The sequence below is a fragment of the Alligator mississippiensis genome, chromosome 6 (genome assembly GCF_030867095.1).
Source record: "Alligator mississippiensis isolate rAllMis1 chromosome 6, rAllMis1, whole genome shotgun sequence".
NCBI lineage: Eukaryota > Metazoa > Chordata > Crocodylia > Alligatoridae > Alligator > Alligator mississippiensis.
Window position 1 is genome coordinate 34,133,185 of NC_081829.1, and position 17,724 is coordinate 34,150,908.

Genomic DNA, 17,724 nt, shown 5'->3' on the forward strand with positions numbered 1-17,724 from the left:
GGCGGAAGGGGTTTTTTGCGAGCTGGAGGCTGCAGCTGGCCCAAGCAACACTGGAGTCTCATTTTCCCTGCACCTGGGCCGCCACAGCTGCGACGATACTGTCGTTCTATTATAAATGTGTTCAGGCAGGAAGGGTTGTGGAGAAGGGGTCTTAAGGGTGATTTGCACCGTGCTCTTCCCTCAGCACGAACACGCTTCCTCCCCCCACTCCCTTCCCCGGTACAGCAACCTGGGTGATCTGTCCTCCTGCATGGGCTGCAGGTAGCTCCTGCTGGTCATTACATTTAGGCTTTATTACACCACAGGATGGCAAATGGGAGAGACTTAGTGGGTGATACCTAGTCTCTAATAGGCTTTATTATAGTCTGCTGCATCGTGTTTAATATTTTAAGTGATGCAACTTCTGTGCATTATGTAATTTCTGTGCTCCCGTGATTTCTATTGCTTCATGTAAAAGACATTATAGTATTGCCTAGTACAATCTTTGTGCTAGGCAGTTTTTTGTATATCTACAGCAGATTTTTTTTTTTTTTCTTTTTTCATTTTACCTCATCACTCCCTGGTATGCCCTTTTGTAGTATTGTACTCTAACATCTCACTTCTGTGTCCTGGGCTGACTTTCATCCACATTAAAGGATATTTCTGCATTCTCTATGGCTACCTCCACCTGACATCAACCCTGTACATGTAATTTGGGGGGGTTGGAAAGTGCTAATAATAGCTAAAAATAGCAGTTGTAATAACCTGATGTTTTGCCTTTTGATAAGAAATATTGGGTAATCAGTTATGTAGTGATAAAAGTTATAATTCAGAGATGGTTCCTAATTTAGAAGAGTGGGGACCTGGGTGATGGTCCCTCAGTTGGGGAGAAGCTGATAATTAGGGAGGCTACAGAAGCTTGTTAACTGCTCCACAATAAACCTTGATGTTTAGTTCTCATTCATGCCTGATTCATTGAACCTAACATCACTACAAGCTAGACTCCTACTGAAATAATAAGTGTGCTTTTGTTAACCCAGTATGATAAAAGGGGATATACAGGTCATGTTTTAGTTGTGGTAAAGAGATTTAAAATAAAGTTTAGAGTGGTTTGGGAAGGTGTCAGAACCAAGAACAAAAGGGTTCATGGACTGTTCCCCTCGCCAGGCCTGTTAGTCTGGTAAAATAGCTTACTTTACTTACCATGCTCTACAGCCTGATTTATTGCTAAATTATTATTGGGGTATTCTAATAAATAGTTAAGTTCACTTGGTTCTCTCTCACTCTGCTGCACTGTTGACCTTGACCTTTAAGGGGAAGGGATTCCAACACAGACTGGGGACAAACTAATCATTCCCCTCTGGTACTGGTGAGATTCTGAAGAACTGCTGATGCAGCCCACACCAAGGCAATTTGTATACCTCACAACCCAATCCATTGAAAGAAAAGCTTACTGAGATTTTCTTCCCCATAGCTTGCTTTTTTCCACCCAAAGGAAGGATCTGGGCCTGTATGACATTTAAATACATGGTCTATGAGCATGTTTTCCTCTCCATCTTTACCTACTTCTAAACTAAAAATATAAGTAAATCCACAATCTTATGAACCTCTAATTATACAAAACTTGTTAATACCTAGGTTCTAAAAATTGATAAAAATACATTAATTTGACTCTGGTTTTGTATATATTTTCAGAAGTCCTCAATATTAGGATCATCATTAGAGCCTTTAATTTTGCTTCAGGGCTAAAGCCACTCGCTCAGTCCTTCTATCATTTCTATTCTCCTTGTCCAAATTGCTTCTAGTTTGAATCCTGGAAATGGAGGACTGGAAGGAACCTCAAGAGGTTGAGTCTATCCCCATTCTCATAAACAGGTATGTCTAGACCATGGGTGTCAAACTCATGGGGCTTCTTGCAGGTTGGATCCAAACCCTGGGACTCTTCCATGGTCTGTGTCTTCCCACCACCCTTGCAATTAGCTTGCAACCAGACTGGCAGCATGGAATCATGTTGTTGACTCAAATTGACTTGAGGGCAGTAGTACACACAGGGAAACAGCATGCATAGGTTATTGCTACTGTGTATTGTGGGACAAAGAAGTTTTGCTGTCCGAGGGAAATTGGAAGCATCAGCTTGGGGAAAGGAAGTAATGACTTCCACCTCGCAGTTCTTCTTGGAGCACTCCTTGTTGCTGCTTGAACTTTTCTCCAAAAGATAGGTGGTAGGCCAGTCTTCAAGGGCCAAACAAAACCTACTAGGCAGATGGATAACCAACGTGAGTTAACTGCTGTAAAGCCATAATGGAGAGAAAGTTCAGTAACTTTTACTTCAATGGGCTGAGCTAAGTAATGTAGTAAGAGCAGAGACCTTGCTTAGCCAAATTGCAATACAGCACCAGTTCCCAGTCTTCAAAAGATGACCCCATTGCCATGCTTTCAGTTGGTTCAGTGCCCTGCTTGCAGTGTGAGTCTAACTACTGAGCACACACCAACTGCTGAAACTTCCTTAGCCTGACAAAGGGTTTTTGAACCCGAAAGCTTGCTTAATAACTTTTCTCCAACTATTTGGGTTGGTCTAATAAAAGATATCAAATTCACCCAAGGAACCTTGTCTAACTACTATAAATGAATTTATGTGGGGTTTGTGACCCCCTCATCTATGCTACCTCATTTGGGTTGTGACCCTTAGCTTGAGAATTGCTGCAATAAAGTCTTTCTGCACTTTGTCTTCACTAGGTTCTAGTCTGCAGGATAACATTCTGCTGGCATGGCTGTGTAGGCTAGGAATGAGAAGAAAAACCTTGGTGTAGACACAGGTATGTGGACAGTGCTTTTTGGGGCTCACTATGCTGACCTGAGACTTTTGGATAGGAGGGGCTGTAAATAAATAAATGTTTTTTCAGGAAGATGGTATAGATAGGATAGCAGAAAATCCTTCTGTTGTTAAATATTCTGTCTCCACTAGGGGGCTCTGGAGATAGAGGTAGGCTGGCACAAGTTTTGTAATGTATGTAGGATTGTAAAGCAGACAAGTATAACAGTGATCTTACTGGTAAAGCAGGCCTTTTGGGCATTTGAAACAAGGTCTGAAGGTGTGGAGTTTCCTTCCTAAGCTTCAGGCATCTGGTTTGGTCTGTTTGCATTGCTTCCTGTAAGGGTAGAAGCAAGCTGTTGCTCATAAAAGCTTATGCATCTTTGACTCAATGAGTCTGTAAAGTGCACCTCTACCCTGCCTATTGCATGGCTTCAGACAGTAGTCTCTTCTCTAAAAGGGTATTTATCTTGATAGAGAGAAGTGATCATGGAGCCTGCCAGCATCACTGACATAATTCTAGTTTGTTTCCATGGGCTGTGTGCATCCACAAGACTAAAACAGCTCAGATGTGGGAGACATGTTTATACCCAGCCTGAGGTTTAATGTACAGCAGGGGTGGCCAACCTGCAGCACAGGTACCACAAGTTGCACAGTCCGCCTGTGTGTAGCATGTGAGATTGGGGAGGTGACAGGCAGCACAGTGGCAGAATGGGCATGGGATAGAAAGCAGAGCAGCAGCTTGGTCAAGGAGCATGGCGCAAGGAACTAAAAGCTGAGCAGGGGATCAGGTAAGGGAAAGGTATCAGAGTAGCACTAGGGGAAGGTGTGGGGCTAAATTTGTAGCATGCCTGCCAAAAAGGTTGGCTCCCACTCATGTACACTCCATAGTTTTTTACTTACATAGCTAGGAGCGTGAAAATATCACTTGCCCCAACTGGTGGAACTGTGCCTGAGAACTATGTTCTCAGTGGTGGCAGATGACAGAACAAAAAGTAATGGTCTCAAGTTGCAGCAAGAGAAGCTTAATTTGGATATTAGGAAAAACCTTCTCAATAAGAGGGTAGTGAAGCACTGGACCAGATTACCTAGAGAGGTGGTAGAATCTCCATCCTTGGAGGTTTTTAAGACTTGGGTTGACAAGGCCCTGGCTGGGATGATCTAGATGGGGATGGTCCTACTTTGAGCAGGGGGTTGGACTAGATGACCTCCTGAAGTTCCTTCCAACCCTAATTTTCTACGATGCTGTGATTTCTATGCCTCTCCTCAACAGCATCCCTGCCCTCATCTGGATACAGCCATTCCGTCCAACAAAAGAGATTCTGCCAGCAAAGCTTGTTCATTTGGGGAGGTGGTGTAGTGAACCCAACTGAAAAAAACTTCACCTGGCATATCCTATATCTCTTGTAGGTATTGTTCCCAATATAGCAATGAACAACTCCTAAACTTGGTTTATGGACTTGAGCATGTCCCTTTACATGCAACAGCACTAAAACCAACTTGTTCTGCTGCTCATATTTGTGAACACTCCCAATGCAGCCATCAATAATTAAAAAACAGTCTAGCTGCACTCATACTGACTCTGTTAGTAGAATGTGCAAGTTAGTAGGATGTACCAGTTGAATTAACCTAGGTTTACCCCTGCTTCAAGGTAAACTGATTACAGAGATGGAGCTATTCCTGAGTATAGACAAAGCCCCAGGAAATTAAAGGAGAAACTAATAGTAAGCAGTCTTGGAGAAATAAATGTATCCCTATCACTATAACATGCAAATGATTTATGTTCAGTATCATTCAGCTAGAATTCTGATTTAAAGCAGTAGTTAAAGTTGCAAGTACTTTTTAAGAATTTAAGGTTTCAAATAGGGGACTTGCAGCTTGGGTTCTCCTAAGATCATATGGCATCATTAGAATATGGCATGTCTCACCTTCCCTGAGATTTAAAATTAAAAGCACCCACTCTAAGTCCTGTTTTAATTGAGAGATCTCTGTAGTTGCAGGACCCACAGGTGTTTAACTTGTTCCTATAGTAACTCAGTATGCAGGATAGGAGACTGGCTGGTCCTGCTAAAAGGTCATGAGATAATTGAACTAATGCTTCTTTCTGTCCTTGGTCCATCTTATGTTTCTGACTCTCTTCACGCACTGTTTACAGCAATAAATTAGTCTTTCAGATTGTAAATGCTAAAGCCATGTCTTCTGTGTCCAGTGCAGTGAAAAGGTTGTTTCCCTACAACTTGGAGACATTGGCTATCTAAGTTAGAGATATTGACTATCTAACTTTCATCTGGGAACACAAAGGGTATTTGCCATGTAGTCTGCCTCTTTTGTTTTTGTGCTCTTGATAGATGCTGGAGCCTAGATAGAGGTAACAGATTTTATCCTTCTGTGTCTTAAAAAAAGAAAAACAAATTAGGTGTAGGGGTCTGACTCCATCTAAAGAACTTTAAAACATGGTTTGGCCTAATCCAGACTGAATCTTTATTCATCAGCTGAGTCATCCTAGTGGAGTCAGTGAATTGACTTGTGTAAATAGCAACTGCCTCTAAATAAGGATTAGGATTGGGACCACTGCTAGGAAACATACTTGATTATTTGTCTCATCAATTTAAAGTTGCCTGCACCATCAGTTCCTTAGAAATTGTATAAGAAGATGGAAAGTATTAGGAGGATTTCTTTGTTTTGTCATCTAATTCAGAGTAAATGAATGTGCTGCAAGAACTTCCTGACTGTTAAATAATATTGTCATGTATTTAGAAAATGAACTTCATTCTTCTCAAGGAGAAAGGAAGTATTTAAATTAACACTTGCTTAAAACGATCACTTGCTTTTAAATGCTGAAATAAACAGCAATTTTTTGTTAAAAGTTCATAAAGGTTTAGAAGACTAAATATAATATGAAACATTTTCAACTGCAGAAACCCAAATGTGGATTTTCCTTCCTAAATTCATATTTGAGTACATAAATAAGTGGTAAGGCTTCAAAGTATTGAGAATTGTATTTGAAGAAATAAACAGAGAAGCCAAAAAATGCACTCAGATTTTGTGTTGCAATAGAAGTTATTCATACAGTGCAAATAATAAGAGTAAATGATTTCCACGCCCTCACCCCACCTTCCTGCCTAGTATATTTTCTAAACCTAGCTAGTGGTTTGGCATTTTGAACTATGAGTCTAGATATACAATCCCCAGCTGGATCTCAATAAACCACATTGGCTTTAGTGGTGCATGTAATTTTCACAAAGATTTAAGACATAATCTTACTCTTTATTATAAAAGTATGATATTCCCATTCATTTTGAAATAAATTAAATATGTTCCTAGGAGAAAAGAACTTGTACCGAAGTCCTCTATGCTCATCCCACTTGAGACACAATTATCACCAGGGGCTTTGTATTCCAAAAAAGGAAATGGAAAGGAAAAGATAGATAAACACACAGAGCCCAAGTCACAGTTACAATGCATTATTAAGCCCTTGTTCATACTACAATAGCTGAGTCAGGGGACCTGGTTACAACATGGTGCTGTATAGATATGATTGATTTTTCAGCATGTTCTATAGCTGGGTTTTCTATTGAATGATGGACAACCATTTAGCCCTAGTGAATGAATATTGTGTTTATGTTGCCTGACCTAGCCTGCTTTTTTAATGTATAATATGGTAAAAAAGGTGAAAAGTAATAACAACCGTTCACATAGACTATCTTTGAAGATAATGAACCATTTTTAAAGGCTAAATCTGTACTACAGAATTTTGCCAGCATAGGTAAATTGACTTTAGGAGATAGGCAGACCATAAGGAAATCCAGGACATCCAGAACATGGCCTCCCTACGGGGGTCAGTGGGGGTGAGGCAGCATGTTGGGCAGGCAGTGGTGCCTACCTGTTCACTTGCAAAGCGCTCTATGCTGCTTTGACTCCCAGACAGACTGCGCCCCATGCCCCTGTATTTCCAGGATGTCCATTATAATTCTCTACAGCTGGCCATAACCAGCCTCTGAAATCTGGCATTGTCCTGGCTAAACTGGGACATATGGTCACACTATTAGTAGGGTACTGGGATACCTGAAAGCCTGCCTATGTCTATACCAGCCAAACAGTTGGTCTAATAAAAGATGTCACCTACAATAATTCTTGCCTTTGGCTGGAATATTTTTTCATTTGGGGAACTGGCTTAATTTTATCAGTAAAGAACTCCTTTTGCCAATTTCTGCTGTGTCTTGCTGCTACAATTATACTAGCCATGTCTTTTTCCAGTGTAGACTGGCCAAAATAAAGTGAAACATATATTACCTGATATTATACAATGAGCAGGTATAAAATAAGTAAAACAAGCAGCAGATGATGAAGCAAATGGTCAACTTATTGATGCCTTCTCCAATCCTTGACTGCTCAGTACCATTGGTTATGCCATCTGCATCCCTCATCCATGACCTGCTATCAAACTTTCATTCTCTAAATGCTTTTTTGTCATCTTGCTCCCTCTATTTTGTTTTGCTTTTCTACTTAGAAGATGTTTGACCTTGAAGAGAGATGGACTAAGAGATCTTATACAGAGATGGACCCTAAAATTAACCATGGCCAGCTAGTGCCTCTTATACTTGACTATGTTCAGGGTAAGAATGTGTGAGCTAACATATTATTTTAATACAACACACTTTTCTTAATGGTCAGAATAAGAGTCAAGATTGGAAATCAGGGAAAAGTGGTGGGGGAGCAGGGGAAGGCAACAACAGGTCTATTAAAACAGTGAGATGGGTAAACAGCATGTTTCAGCACAAACAGCAAGGGTGGGGTTTATTATTTGGGAGTGGAGAGGGAACAGGGAAGACATTTGGGCTTTAGCTCAGTGGACAGGGAGGAGAGGGGCTCCAGACATTGTGACTCCAGCCCTGTGGAAAAAGCCTTAGGGCCAAATGTATTTGTCCTTAGGTGACTAAGGTTTGTAATTGGGTTTGGCAGAATATGCTGTTGGGTTCTTTAGTATTTGGATGGCATGGTATGGGTGTGTTGTATTTTGCAGAAAGGAAAGAAGATACAACCCTTGTCTTAATACTTGCAGACTAGGGGCCTAGTCCTCTAAGATGCTAAAGTGTTCTTTTATCTCTCACTGACTTGCAAGATCTTAAAGTAAAAAATCTAAGAAAGTCAATGGGAGATGAAAGAGCTGATTGTGTTGTAGGATCTTTGCCCGTTAGTGAATGATGGTAGCAAATCTTTGATAAAGGCATAGGAGGTGGGGGTGATGGGAAACGAGGCCAAGTAATGCAGGTTGATAGTTGTCTTTACTGGGCCATGAAGTTTTAAAGTTGCATGAGATGTTATGGCTTCCATGAACCTACTAATTTGACTGGAGTTTGCAGGACTGAACAGGCGAGGCAGAACAGTATGGATCAGATGATTATGTCTAGTCCTCCTAGGGAAATGACCAGTCTGGCTAGAATGAGGATGTTTCAGTTGGGAAGCTTTATGGACAAATTGTTTCCGAGAAGGAGGAGGAACAGATTTAGTATCCAGGAGAGGACAACTTTTATACTTTGAGGTACAAGTCGTTGCATGAAGGCAAGGCTGGTATAGGCAATCCTGGGCCTGCCCCCATCCCATCCTGCACTGCTGTGCTCTCTACCTGAGCCATCTACTGGACTGAGGAGGAGTCATTGTTGCTCCTCTTTGACAAGGTTGTCTCCAAACTCAAGACCAGTGTTTCCTAAACAGTGGAACATGCCCTCTTTCAGGGCGGAGGGGAGGGGAGGTAGGAAGATACTAAAGGTTCCTGGAGGATGTAGGGTCACAACTAAGAGAAAAGTATTATGCACAAAAGCATTGAACAGAATTTGGCAGCTGAAGTAGGGAAGCACAAGAAAGGTTGGCTTCACTGCAGTGGGGCATAAACCCCAAAAGCTTGGGAAATGCTGCTCTGAACCATTATTCTGGGGCCTTATCTGATCTGGCGTATGCCCCATAGAAGGGAGGATAGTGTTTCCAATGAAAGCAGACAACTTGGCAGGAGAAAAGGGCCTCCTGTCCCCGCTACCACCCTAGTCCAAAAGCTACAACTGCTCTGCTGTCATGGTATGAAAGTCTATCCTCAAAACTGGTTTTTTTTTGTTTTTTTTTTGTTTTTTTTTGGGGGGGGGGGTGAGGGGGTTCAAACTTGGTGACTCAGTTATGAATGGTGCAGCCCACCTGTTTTGGAGCTATTGTTCCAGGCTGTGTGCAGGCATCACTCAATTCCAGTCAAATCATGTTTTTCAAGCTTTTCTTTGAAACTGGTGAAAGTTGTATTTGGACAGTATCACATGACTCTGCAGCCAGGACACTGCACAGTAGGGATCAGGGCTGGGGATAGCAACAAAAACAAATGAATTCAAAAGTTTTTCTAGCAACACTTTTTAGATGGCAAATTTTAAGTTATTGATCAGAGCCAGGTTTCAGGGACTTCTGAGTAGCCAAGTGGGTCAGTCGTTTTATTTTATTTTACTTTTGAGAGTTAAATACATGTATAAGTTAAAGGTGTGTTTTTCACCCCCTCCCCCCAGCAGCATACATTACCTTAATTATTTCTATAGTGAACTTAAAGGGGAACAGAGTTAGGCCAACAATTCATTCTTTTTTTTGAACATTTAAAACTGATCCAGACATTTTGGATCCTGCAGATGCTAAGCAGAAACAGACCGCTCTTCTAGCATAATAGAAAATACTATTGAAGGGGTTTAAGCTCATTCATACAGGAGGCACCTCTTTTTCTGAAGAATGGAATCAAGACCATTAAAACTAAGGGCAGTCACAAACCTTACTTTCTGCTCCATCTGCACAGCACACTTCTCTGAGCCCCTTCTCTAATATGAATATATAGCACCATGTATATGTTAAAAATGTACCTTACAAAGGAAGGCATACAAAAAATTAGAACTCTTGGTTCCAAAATGATACCTTTTATTAGACCAACTGGGAAATTGCAAGAAAATTGTCCTTTTCTGCAAAATATTGTGATCAAAGTCCCTTCATCAGGCTCTGGGAAAAGTATAGAAGACATTTCACTGCTCACACTTGTATCTCATGGGGAAGAGGAAAGCAGAACAAACTTCATCTGACAGATTTTGGTAACATTGCTAAATGCACTACAGAAAGGCACTAGAGATAGGAGGGTAAGGATTGCAGTATAAGAACTTATTTAGAATGCAGCATGCTCATCACAAATTATTACTCTCTGTAACGTTACCATGCATTTATGCATTTGAATATGAAATCTTCTTTCAGATTCTCAGTGTCTTTCCTGTTTCTATTTCAGTGGAGTCAGCACTCTTACTGCACTCTGAAGATGTATTGGTTTTTTAAGAGCAGACTTAATGGTGTTGAGTAGTAAATAATGGGCTGCAAAATTTTCCCCCAAAAGATAAATAAAGAGGTGTTGTAGATAAGCAGGCATAAGCCTCCTTTTTATGAGGTGTAAATGTTTCAGGAACAGTTTGTAACATTGACTCAAAGCTCCTGTCTGGATACAAGTTCTGCTTAAAAATCAGCAGCTCAATACCATTCTGAAATGTTTGTAATAATTTAGGGTAGGATTCTTCTTAATTTTACCAGCAGATAGACTTAGGAAATATTAACTAGATGGCAGTATGCCTACCTTCATATACTAGCCATGCTTTCCTGCATACAGTCCAGAGGCTAAAGGCCACCCACACCCCGCTACACAACTCAGACCTCCTTTGAACTGCCCAGAACATGGCCTGCTTGGCGCTATGTCCTGATCATGAATTATTGCAGCTGCAGAGGCTTTTTCCTACCAGCTACCAGTGGACTTCTCTAGAGTGCTCTTCCCTGTTTTCATCTTGTGCCAGCTGTCCTTCAACATGCTCTTTAACTGGTGCTTGGGTGTTCTTGGGGTACTTCCTGGCAGTTTCTATCACGAGGCTAGTGAAAAGGGACCTTTGGGGAGGAGAGAATCTGTTTCCAAAGTCTAGCGTCCTTGAAGTCAGTGGCAAAGTTCATAGACTTCAACAAGACCTAAAGAGCTGGAATCAGGGCTGAGCTTGTTTCTTTCATGGGGGAGGGGGGTGGGTAGTCTTTGCTTCCTGGAATCACACTTTTTTCAAAAAACAAAATCTAAGTCTCTATCTATTAGCATTACAAAGAACCCTGGAAAAATGGAAGGGTGTAGGGTGTAAAGAGGCTGCCTAACTAAGTGCTTCAAACAATAACTCTGGGAAGTGTGAATTGACATGTTCAGCTCTGTGGTGTTAACAAAGGCCTGATTTAGTTGCCCTATGGCTAGTCACTGAAAGAGAGCAAAGACTCCAACAAGACGATTCCTGTCTTGCCTTTGCCTGAGCAAGTTACTTGCCCCACTCCTGCTTTCTGCAGCAGAGTTCTCTGCTCTAGCATTTGCTGTAGGGTGCGGTTTCTTCCCAACCCTGGCTCCACTGACTGATGCTTGTGGGGGCGGCTGCAGTTCAAATGCCCCATCCTGGGTCAAATTTAAATTTTTCTCTCCATCTATGAGGACTAGGAACATAAAATAACAGTTTATATTCTGGGGCTGTTGCTGTGATAGTGCAGGAAATGGAAGAGGCACAGATTATTTGTGATACCTTTTATTGGGTCAACTGTATGTGAGCTGTATGCAGTTGGTCCAATAAAAGTTATCACAGACAAGCCCTTGCCTTTAGTTTATATTCTGGCATCTGTCCATGAGAGCTGAAGGTTTGTGCATTTGCTCATTATGTTTGTGCTTTCATCAGCCTTTACCTATGAGCATACCTAACTACATTAAAGGAGAGCTAAAGCCAAGGAGTCCGACATAGTCCAAGAGAACACAAGCAATCATATATTGAACAGTGAATAATCCACCATCCAGTAACAATGGCTTTCTCTTTTTCTTCTGTCCCCTGTCTCTACCCATTGTGATGCCTGCCTACAACATACTTTAATTGAGCATTTGAATGGAAAAGAAATGCAGGGATTTGATAGATGAAAGGATTGGCATATTATCAAAGATTATCCTATAGCAAAAAACCCCAAAACAAAACAAAAAAAAAAAGCTCTCACAAATCAGGGGTGTGGGTTTGAAAGTAAACTTAGTGGAGTAGTTCATTCCCTTAACCTAGGATTGCTTGTTACACTCAACCCACAAGGGTCTTATAAACACGTGTGGTCTACAACTCACATTGTTGGACAACGTATTACCTGTGAGCTTCTGAGGGTGCCTGTGGTCACGGGAAATCTGAAATGGACAAGGAAAGCAAAGTAGGATTCTCATCTGTTTGCTCCCTGTTGTTATCTATCTGCAAGTGAAGGCTAGGACTAGGGGTCTGCACTATTGCACTTGCATTCAGACGAGTAGGGAAACTCACTTCCAACTTAGTGAAATGGTACTGCACATTGCTAAACTCCTTTAAGTGTGCTGCAGTCTAGTGTCAGGCTTCATATCAGCGGTAGGCAATGTTGTTTCTCAGTATAAGTGTAAGTAAAATCTTGATTTTAGACTCAGGGGAGTGGGCCCCAGTTGTTGCAGAATAATTTGGGCTGCCTTGGGATGAAAGGCACATACAGTAATGTAGTTGTTACTCTTGAACACTTTTAGGGCTAGCCTTAATTGGCCTAATTTGGCAAATTATTACATAAATCCATGTATTGCTGTAGTAATCATTTCCTAAGGTTTTACCTTTTGGGAATTTCAGAGGAGTGCTACTTGTTAGTTCTAATATTGCTGTCAGACAGTTTAAATAATCATCCCAGCCTCTTCTGTGTTACTATGTTAGGCCCAGTTTGGTACTCTTGATATAACTGGGAAGAGTGGAATGATTTAAACTGATTTGTGATGATTTAAACTGTGGGATGATCCTGCCTCATACACGGATTTGGGCTAGCTGACCTCTTTCAGGCTTGTTTCCAACCCCTTACTTCCCGCTTTAATGTAATGAATAGGATCCTGAGCAGCCTTTAGCCTTAAATGGGTGAAGTTATATAACATGTGTGGGCTTAGTCTCCCAGGTAACACTGGCATGGAAGCCGATGTGAATGTTCTTATAGGGAAGTGTCTGGCTCTTAGCTTGAAGTTGATCCTTTTGCTTTCTATAGTATGATTTTAATATTCTTGGTGGAGCTGCTGACATTCCCTCTAGCAGATCAAGTCAGTGGTGAAACTCCCATGGCATTGGCTCAAGATTGAATTTAGTTCTAATGGACAGTAGTTTAAAAAAAAAAAAAGCAGAAAATTTCTGTGGATTGGCTTAAGGTTGAATTTGATTCTAATGGACAGAGATCTCAAGAAAGGGCAGAAAACCTGGGGAATTATATGATATTATAAGTATGTGTTTTTGGTTTGTTTTTGTTCTAACTAAATAAAGGCAAATCTAAGATACCGCTGCCCGTATTTAGCGATCAAGCCGATGCCTTTCAGACGGCTTTGCAGGAAGAAGCAGCGGGTGTCCTTGTTGCAGAGCAGCTGGGTCTTGCTCCCCGAAGGGAACCGGGGCCCGACTCGCGGACGGGAAGGTGCAGCCCTGCCAGGCCGCCCCCTCTGGTCCCCGCCAGCCGCCTTCTATCAGCCGGGCGGAATCAAGGCCTCGGCCAGAGACATCGCGGCTGCTTCCCGGGACACCGCTAACGATGTGTATTTTGGTGATTTGATGACAATGGAGGTGTGGGACGCCTCTGAGTCAGGCCAGGGCACGCTGCGGACACTGCCCCGTGGAGGGGGCGGGGTGGGAAGGGCACCTAGACCCAGGGGCGGCGGGGGGAGGCTATAAAACCCGCCCGAGCCGGGGGGCCCGCATAAACCTGCGTCCCGGAGCTCGGCTCCTGCCAGGGAGACAGAGCAGTGCGGAGCGGAGGGGTCCGGCATGGAGCCCGCCGGCCTCACCCCGCGCTGCGCAGGTAACCCGCACCGAGCCCTGCCCTGCCCTGCGGCCCGGCTCGGCCTTGTTCCCCCGCGGGGCCCGGCTCCGGCTGCCGCGGGCCTTGCTTCTGGCTCGGCTCGTGCCAGCCCCGGGGGAGCGGGGAGCGGGGCTGGACGGCAGAGGTTGAGACCCGGCTTGTTCCCGGCAGGAGCCCGCAGCCGGCCGGCGCCCCGGGAGGGCGGGCGGAGGAAGCGGACCACGTTCTCCAAGGCGCAGCTGGAGCTGCTGGTGCGGACCTTCGAGCAGGACCCATACCCCGGCATCGCCGTGCGGGAGAAGCTCTCCAGCCTCACCGACATCCCCGAGTCCCGCATCCAGGTGAGGCGGCGGCGCGCGGGCACCTGCTGCTGCCCCGGCGGCGAGCGGACGTCGGGCTCCCCGGGCTCGGCCGCCGTCGGGGCAGCGCCGGCCCCAGCCTCCCGCGGGCCCGGGCCTGCCCGGCTCCTCGGGGCGTCGGGCGAGCGCGGGGCGCCCCCAGCTCCGGGACTTGGCCGTGGGCTGGCGGCGACCGGGGGCCTGATTAACGAATGGCCCGTTGCGGAGCAGAGGGAGGAGGGTCCCGGTAGCCCTGCATGGGGTAGCGGGTCTCAAGCCAGGACCGGTTCCCCGCGGTGTATGAAATGGCAATGCAATGCAGGTATTCAGTCGTTTGGGCGGAGAGAACGATGAAAACAAGTTTTAAAAACGAATCCTATCAAGTTCTCCTTGTTGAGATAAGTGCGAGACCCAGGGGCAGTGCGTTGATATCATCAGCCTTGGTCATTTGTGTGTGTAACCAGCAAGAACTTGACCTGGTGCCTCTCTGGTGTCAAGTGAAATTCTCCCCTCCCTTCTCCCCTTTGCCACCTGGCTTTTTTAAGGGTGCTTCTATCAGAAATTATTTTAACTTCTCTGCTGCTTTTTCCCAGGTTTGGTTTCAAAACAGAAGAGCCAGGCAGCTAAATCACAAGAAGGCAGAAGCTTCTGCCACTTTCAAACAAGAGTGTGGCAAACAGAAGCTGACCCACCTGGGCCAAGAGAGCCCAAGAATGATGCATGATTCAACACCTGATCAGAATCTCACTAATCCGCAGCTAGATCTGGCAAGGGCCAATCAAATTTTTCTTTACCAACCCTTGCAGTATTCAGGGCAGCAATTTTCTGGGTGTGATGCTCACTTCAGGGGCTCAGACAACACACATGCGGCAAGAAGCCCAATCCAGGCCTCAGTTTACCACAACTTGGATTACATGGCAAATGGAGTTCAGTTCAGTGTAGGCCCCACTGGGAATTCTTCCCAGATTCAGTTTCCTTTGCAACCAGTGCAACAACATCCATACAACAAAGCTTTACTTGAAGACTATTACACAGAAGGTGATTTTCTCCAGTCCTCAGCAACTCTAAAACTAGGAGGGCAGCAGTATGCACAAGATTACCAGTATCCAACTGCTAAAGAGAATATTTACAGGATGCCTGTCTCTCTAAACACTAGCCCAGGAACAATTGATGAGTGTTTGTACATCAATGCAAGCACTTCTCATCTTAAAAGTACCATTTTAAGTGCTGGTGAAGAAGGAGAACCACAAATAAAAATGGAGTCTGGGCAGGTTGAGTGCAATTTACTAAGTAACATTGACATACCTGTTTCTGTTCCTCCTTCAGCATTTGAAAAATGTCAGAGTGCATCTCAGGGGACACTGACTGCTTTAGTTCCATCACAGGAGCCTGTACACGAATTTGACTGTCATTGGACAAATGTGAGAAATGAATTATTTGGAGCTACTCTTGATCTGCTGCTTGAGCAGAAGAGAGGGCAGGGTGGTGATAGAAGTTATGCCTTCTCTTCTGGTAGCCAGTATGCAACCTGTCACTTGGGTCACACATGAAAATAGGCTGCTGTTTGCACGATTAGTCTTCTGAATAAGGAAAAAGGCCTAGGAATAGTGAGGGTTGGCTGTCGTTATGCGAGTCTGTGCGTGTGTGGGGAGTGAGTGGAGAGCTGCGAAGAGGTTGCAAGGATGCTAGCAAGAATGATTAAGTCACATGTGAGTAGTGGAGTCTTTTGTATTTGAACTGTCAAGGAGCTGTTTGTAATGCCCTTGCACATATTTGATTACAATTAACCACCATGTTTCACTGATCGACTTCTTGGTCTGTAGGTTGCTCACAGACAGTTCAGTCTAGTTTTTTACACTTGAACTAGGTTATTTCTGACTGCAGGGGTGGGATTATGGGAACGGTTTTATGGGTTTACTACTCTCAATTGAAGAACTTAACATATCTAGTGTGAACAACTCGTGATCAAAATGAATTTTCTGTTCATTTCAAAATATCTGGGGAAAATATACCATTTCCCCAAACACTTCTGTAGGTCTTTGTTTCTGGGACTTAAGGGAGAAGGGAAGATGTTTTGAGGGTGCTTTTAGTTCAGGCCAGTGCTAGTCCATATTTCTAAATTTTATTGAATAGGAAGTCAAAGGAATTCTTACGGGAGCCTGAACTTAGTGGGTATATGCACTGGGGGAAACTGGTACCTGGCTGATGAAGTGACAGGGCTGTGACCAGGATGGACCTGATATTGTTTGAAATTGCACATGGAAATGCTGTTTGGGGTTTAAGAAATAGCTATGGCTTCTTTGAAATATTTCTAGATTTTAAGATATAGAATATTAAATTGGGTTCCTTTGTAACTTTTATTAAATAAAAGTCAAACTTGTAAGCAAAGCTTCTGTAAAATGGGTATAGTTGTGATAAGTGTAATCCAGCAGTTTTGAATAGGAAAAGTACCATGAAAGTGCTAAGTACTATTTACTTACTGCTGCATGCTTTGTAATGACTTATTTATGATTGCACATGACTGTTTCAATAAACTTTGTTTTTAAAACTTTATTGAATGCTGTTTTTTGGGTTTGTTTTTTTTTTAATAAAGTCTCTTTCAAATGTCCTGTCTGAGAGCTGTGATGGTCCAGAAATTGAGGGAGGCAAGGATTTCTTAAGGTGGTATCTGATATTGGACCAGCTAGGTAGCTGGGATAGAGTTGGACAAGCTTTCAAAGGCAAGACATTCAGTCATACCGACAGAATTATTCTGTGGCTTACAGGGCTGAGTTTTTCCTGACTCCTCCCCTTAATCAGTAGTCCTATAATGTCTAACTTTGGCTGGTTCTATAGTTTATTCACTGACTTAGGTGAATTTATGGTCAAGCTGTTTTTGGTAGAGCTTTTATTTGAAAGAGGAAGCAACACAAGGCAAGCGCATCTATTTTAGGCACCAAGTATTGGGGTGGAATTCTCTGGAAGATTGATGGCTTTAATGGAAAGTATTTGGTCAAAACTTTCCCTCTAGTTCCAACACCTGAGCGAGTGAAAAGCCCAAATTTTACCTGCAAAAGATGACCAACAAATACACTGGAGATTGTGAACAGAAGTACTGTCTCCCATGCAGTCTTTAGAAACATGGCTGTATGGGGGAAAGAGTGGGTGGATGGGAAGGAAGGGAAGAGGTACTCTACCAGCCTTTGGATTTCTTGCTATACAGCTAAGAACAAAAGCCACCATGAATAACCCTGTGATAACTGTCAGCTCATTTTTTCCTGGTTCCTTTTCCTGAATCTTCTGATTTTGTATGTTCTGCAATTACAAAATTATCCAAAGGCCCATGTCATGTGGCTATATTAAGCATTCTTCATTTGGAAGAGGCACCCACAACTCCCCAAAAAGATGCATTTGTAATGTCTAATAATACAAAGTTGTATGGCTTGGGTCCCTTGCATGTAGTGTATGTAGGATTAACCTTCTTCCCATTGACCACATATATGTGGTTACTTCTCACAGGCTTGCAGTATCTCAATACCAAGCAGAATAATATGCCTCCTACCATGCAGAGTAAAAATGAGACACCTACAATACTCTAATGAACTGATAATCTGATGTGTACTTTACCTTTGCCTATGGTGCAAATTGCATTTATGTAACGTCTGGCATGAATTTTACAGATAAGAGAATTTACATAGACTTGTTAAATGTTAGTGCCTGCACTTGCTTTATAAT

The 17,724-nt window shown here is 43.1% G+C and overlaps 1 protein-coding gene across 2 annotated transcripts; it reads left to right on the forward strand.

The window, feature by feature from the left end:
• Positions 1-11,428: 11,428 nt before the first annotated feature.
• LOC102559164 (diencephalon/mesencephalon homeobox protein 1-B) lies at positions 11,429-16,563 on the forward strand. 2 transcript variants are annotated; one of them, XM_019497199.2, is made up of 3 exons: positions 11,429-13,417; positions 13,844-14,013; positions 14,604-16,563. In XM_019497199.2, the coding sequence occupies exons 1-3, from the start codon at positions 13,186-13,188 to the stop codon at positions 15,558-15,560; spliced, it is 1,359 nt and encodes a 452-aa protein (XP_019352744.2). In that variant the 5' UTR covers positions 11,429-13,185; the 3' UTR covers positions 15,561-16,563. The 2 variants fall into 2 exon arrangements, with proteins under 2 accessions (XP_019352744.2, XP_059585750.1); XM_059729767.1 differs by lacking the exon at positions 11,429-13,417 and adding an exon at positions 13,564-13,672.
• Positions 16,564-17,724: the final 1,161 nt, after the last annotated feature.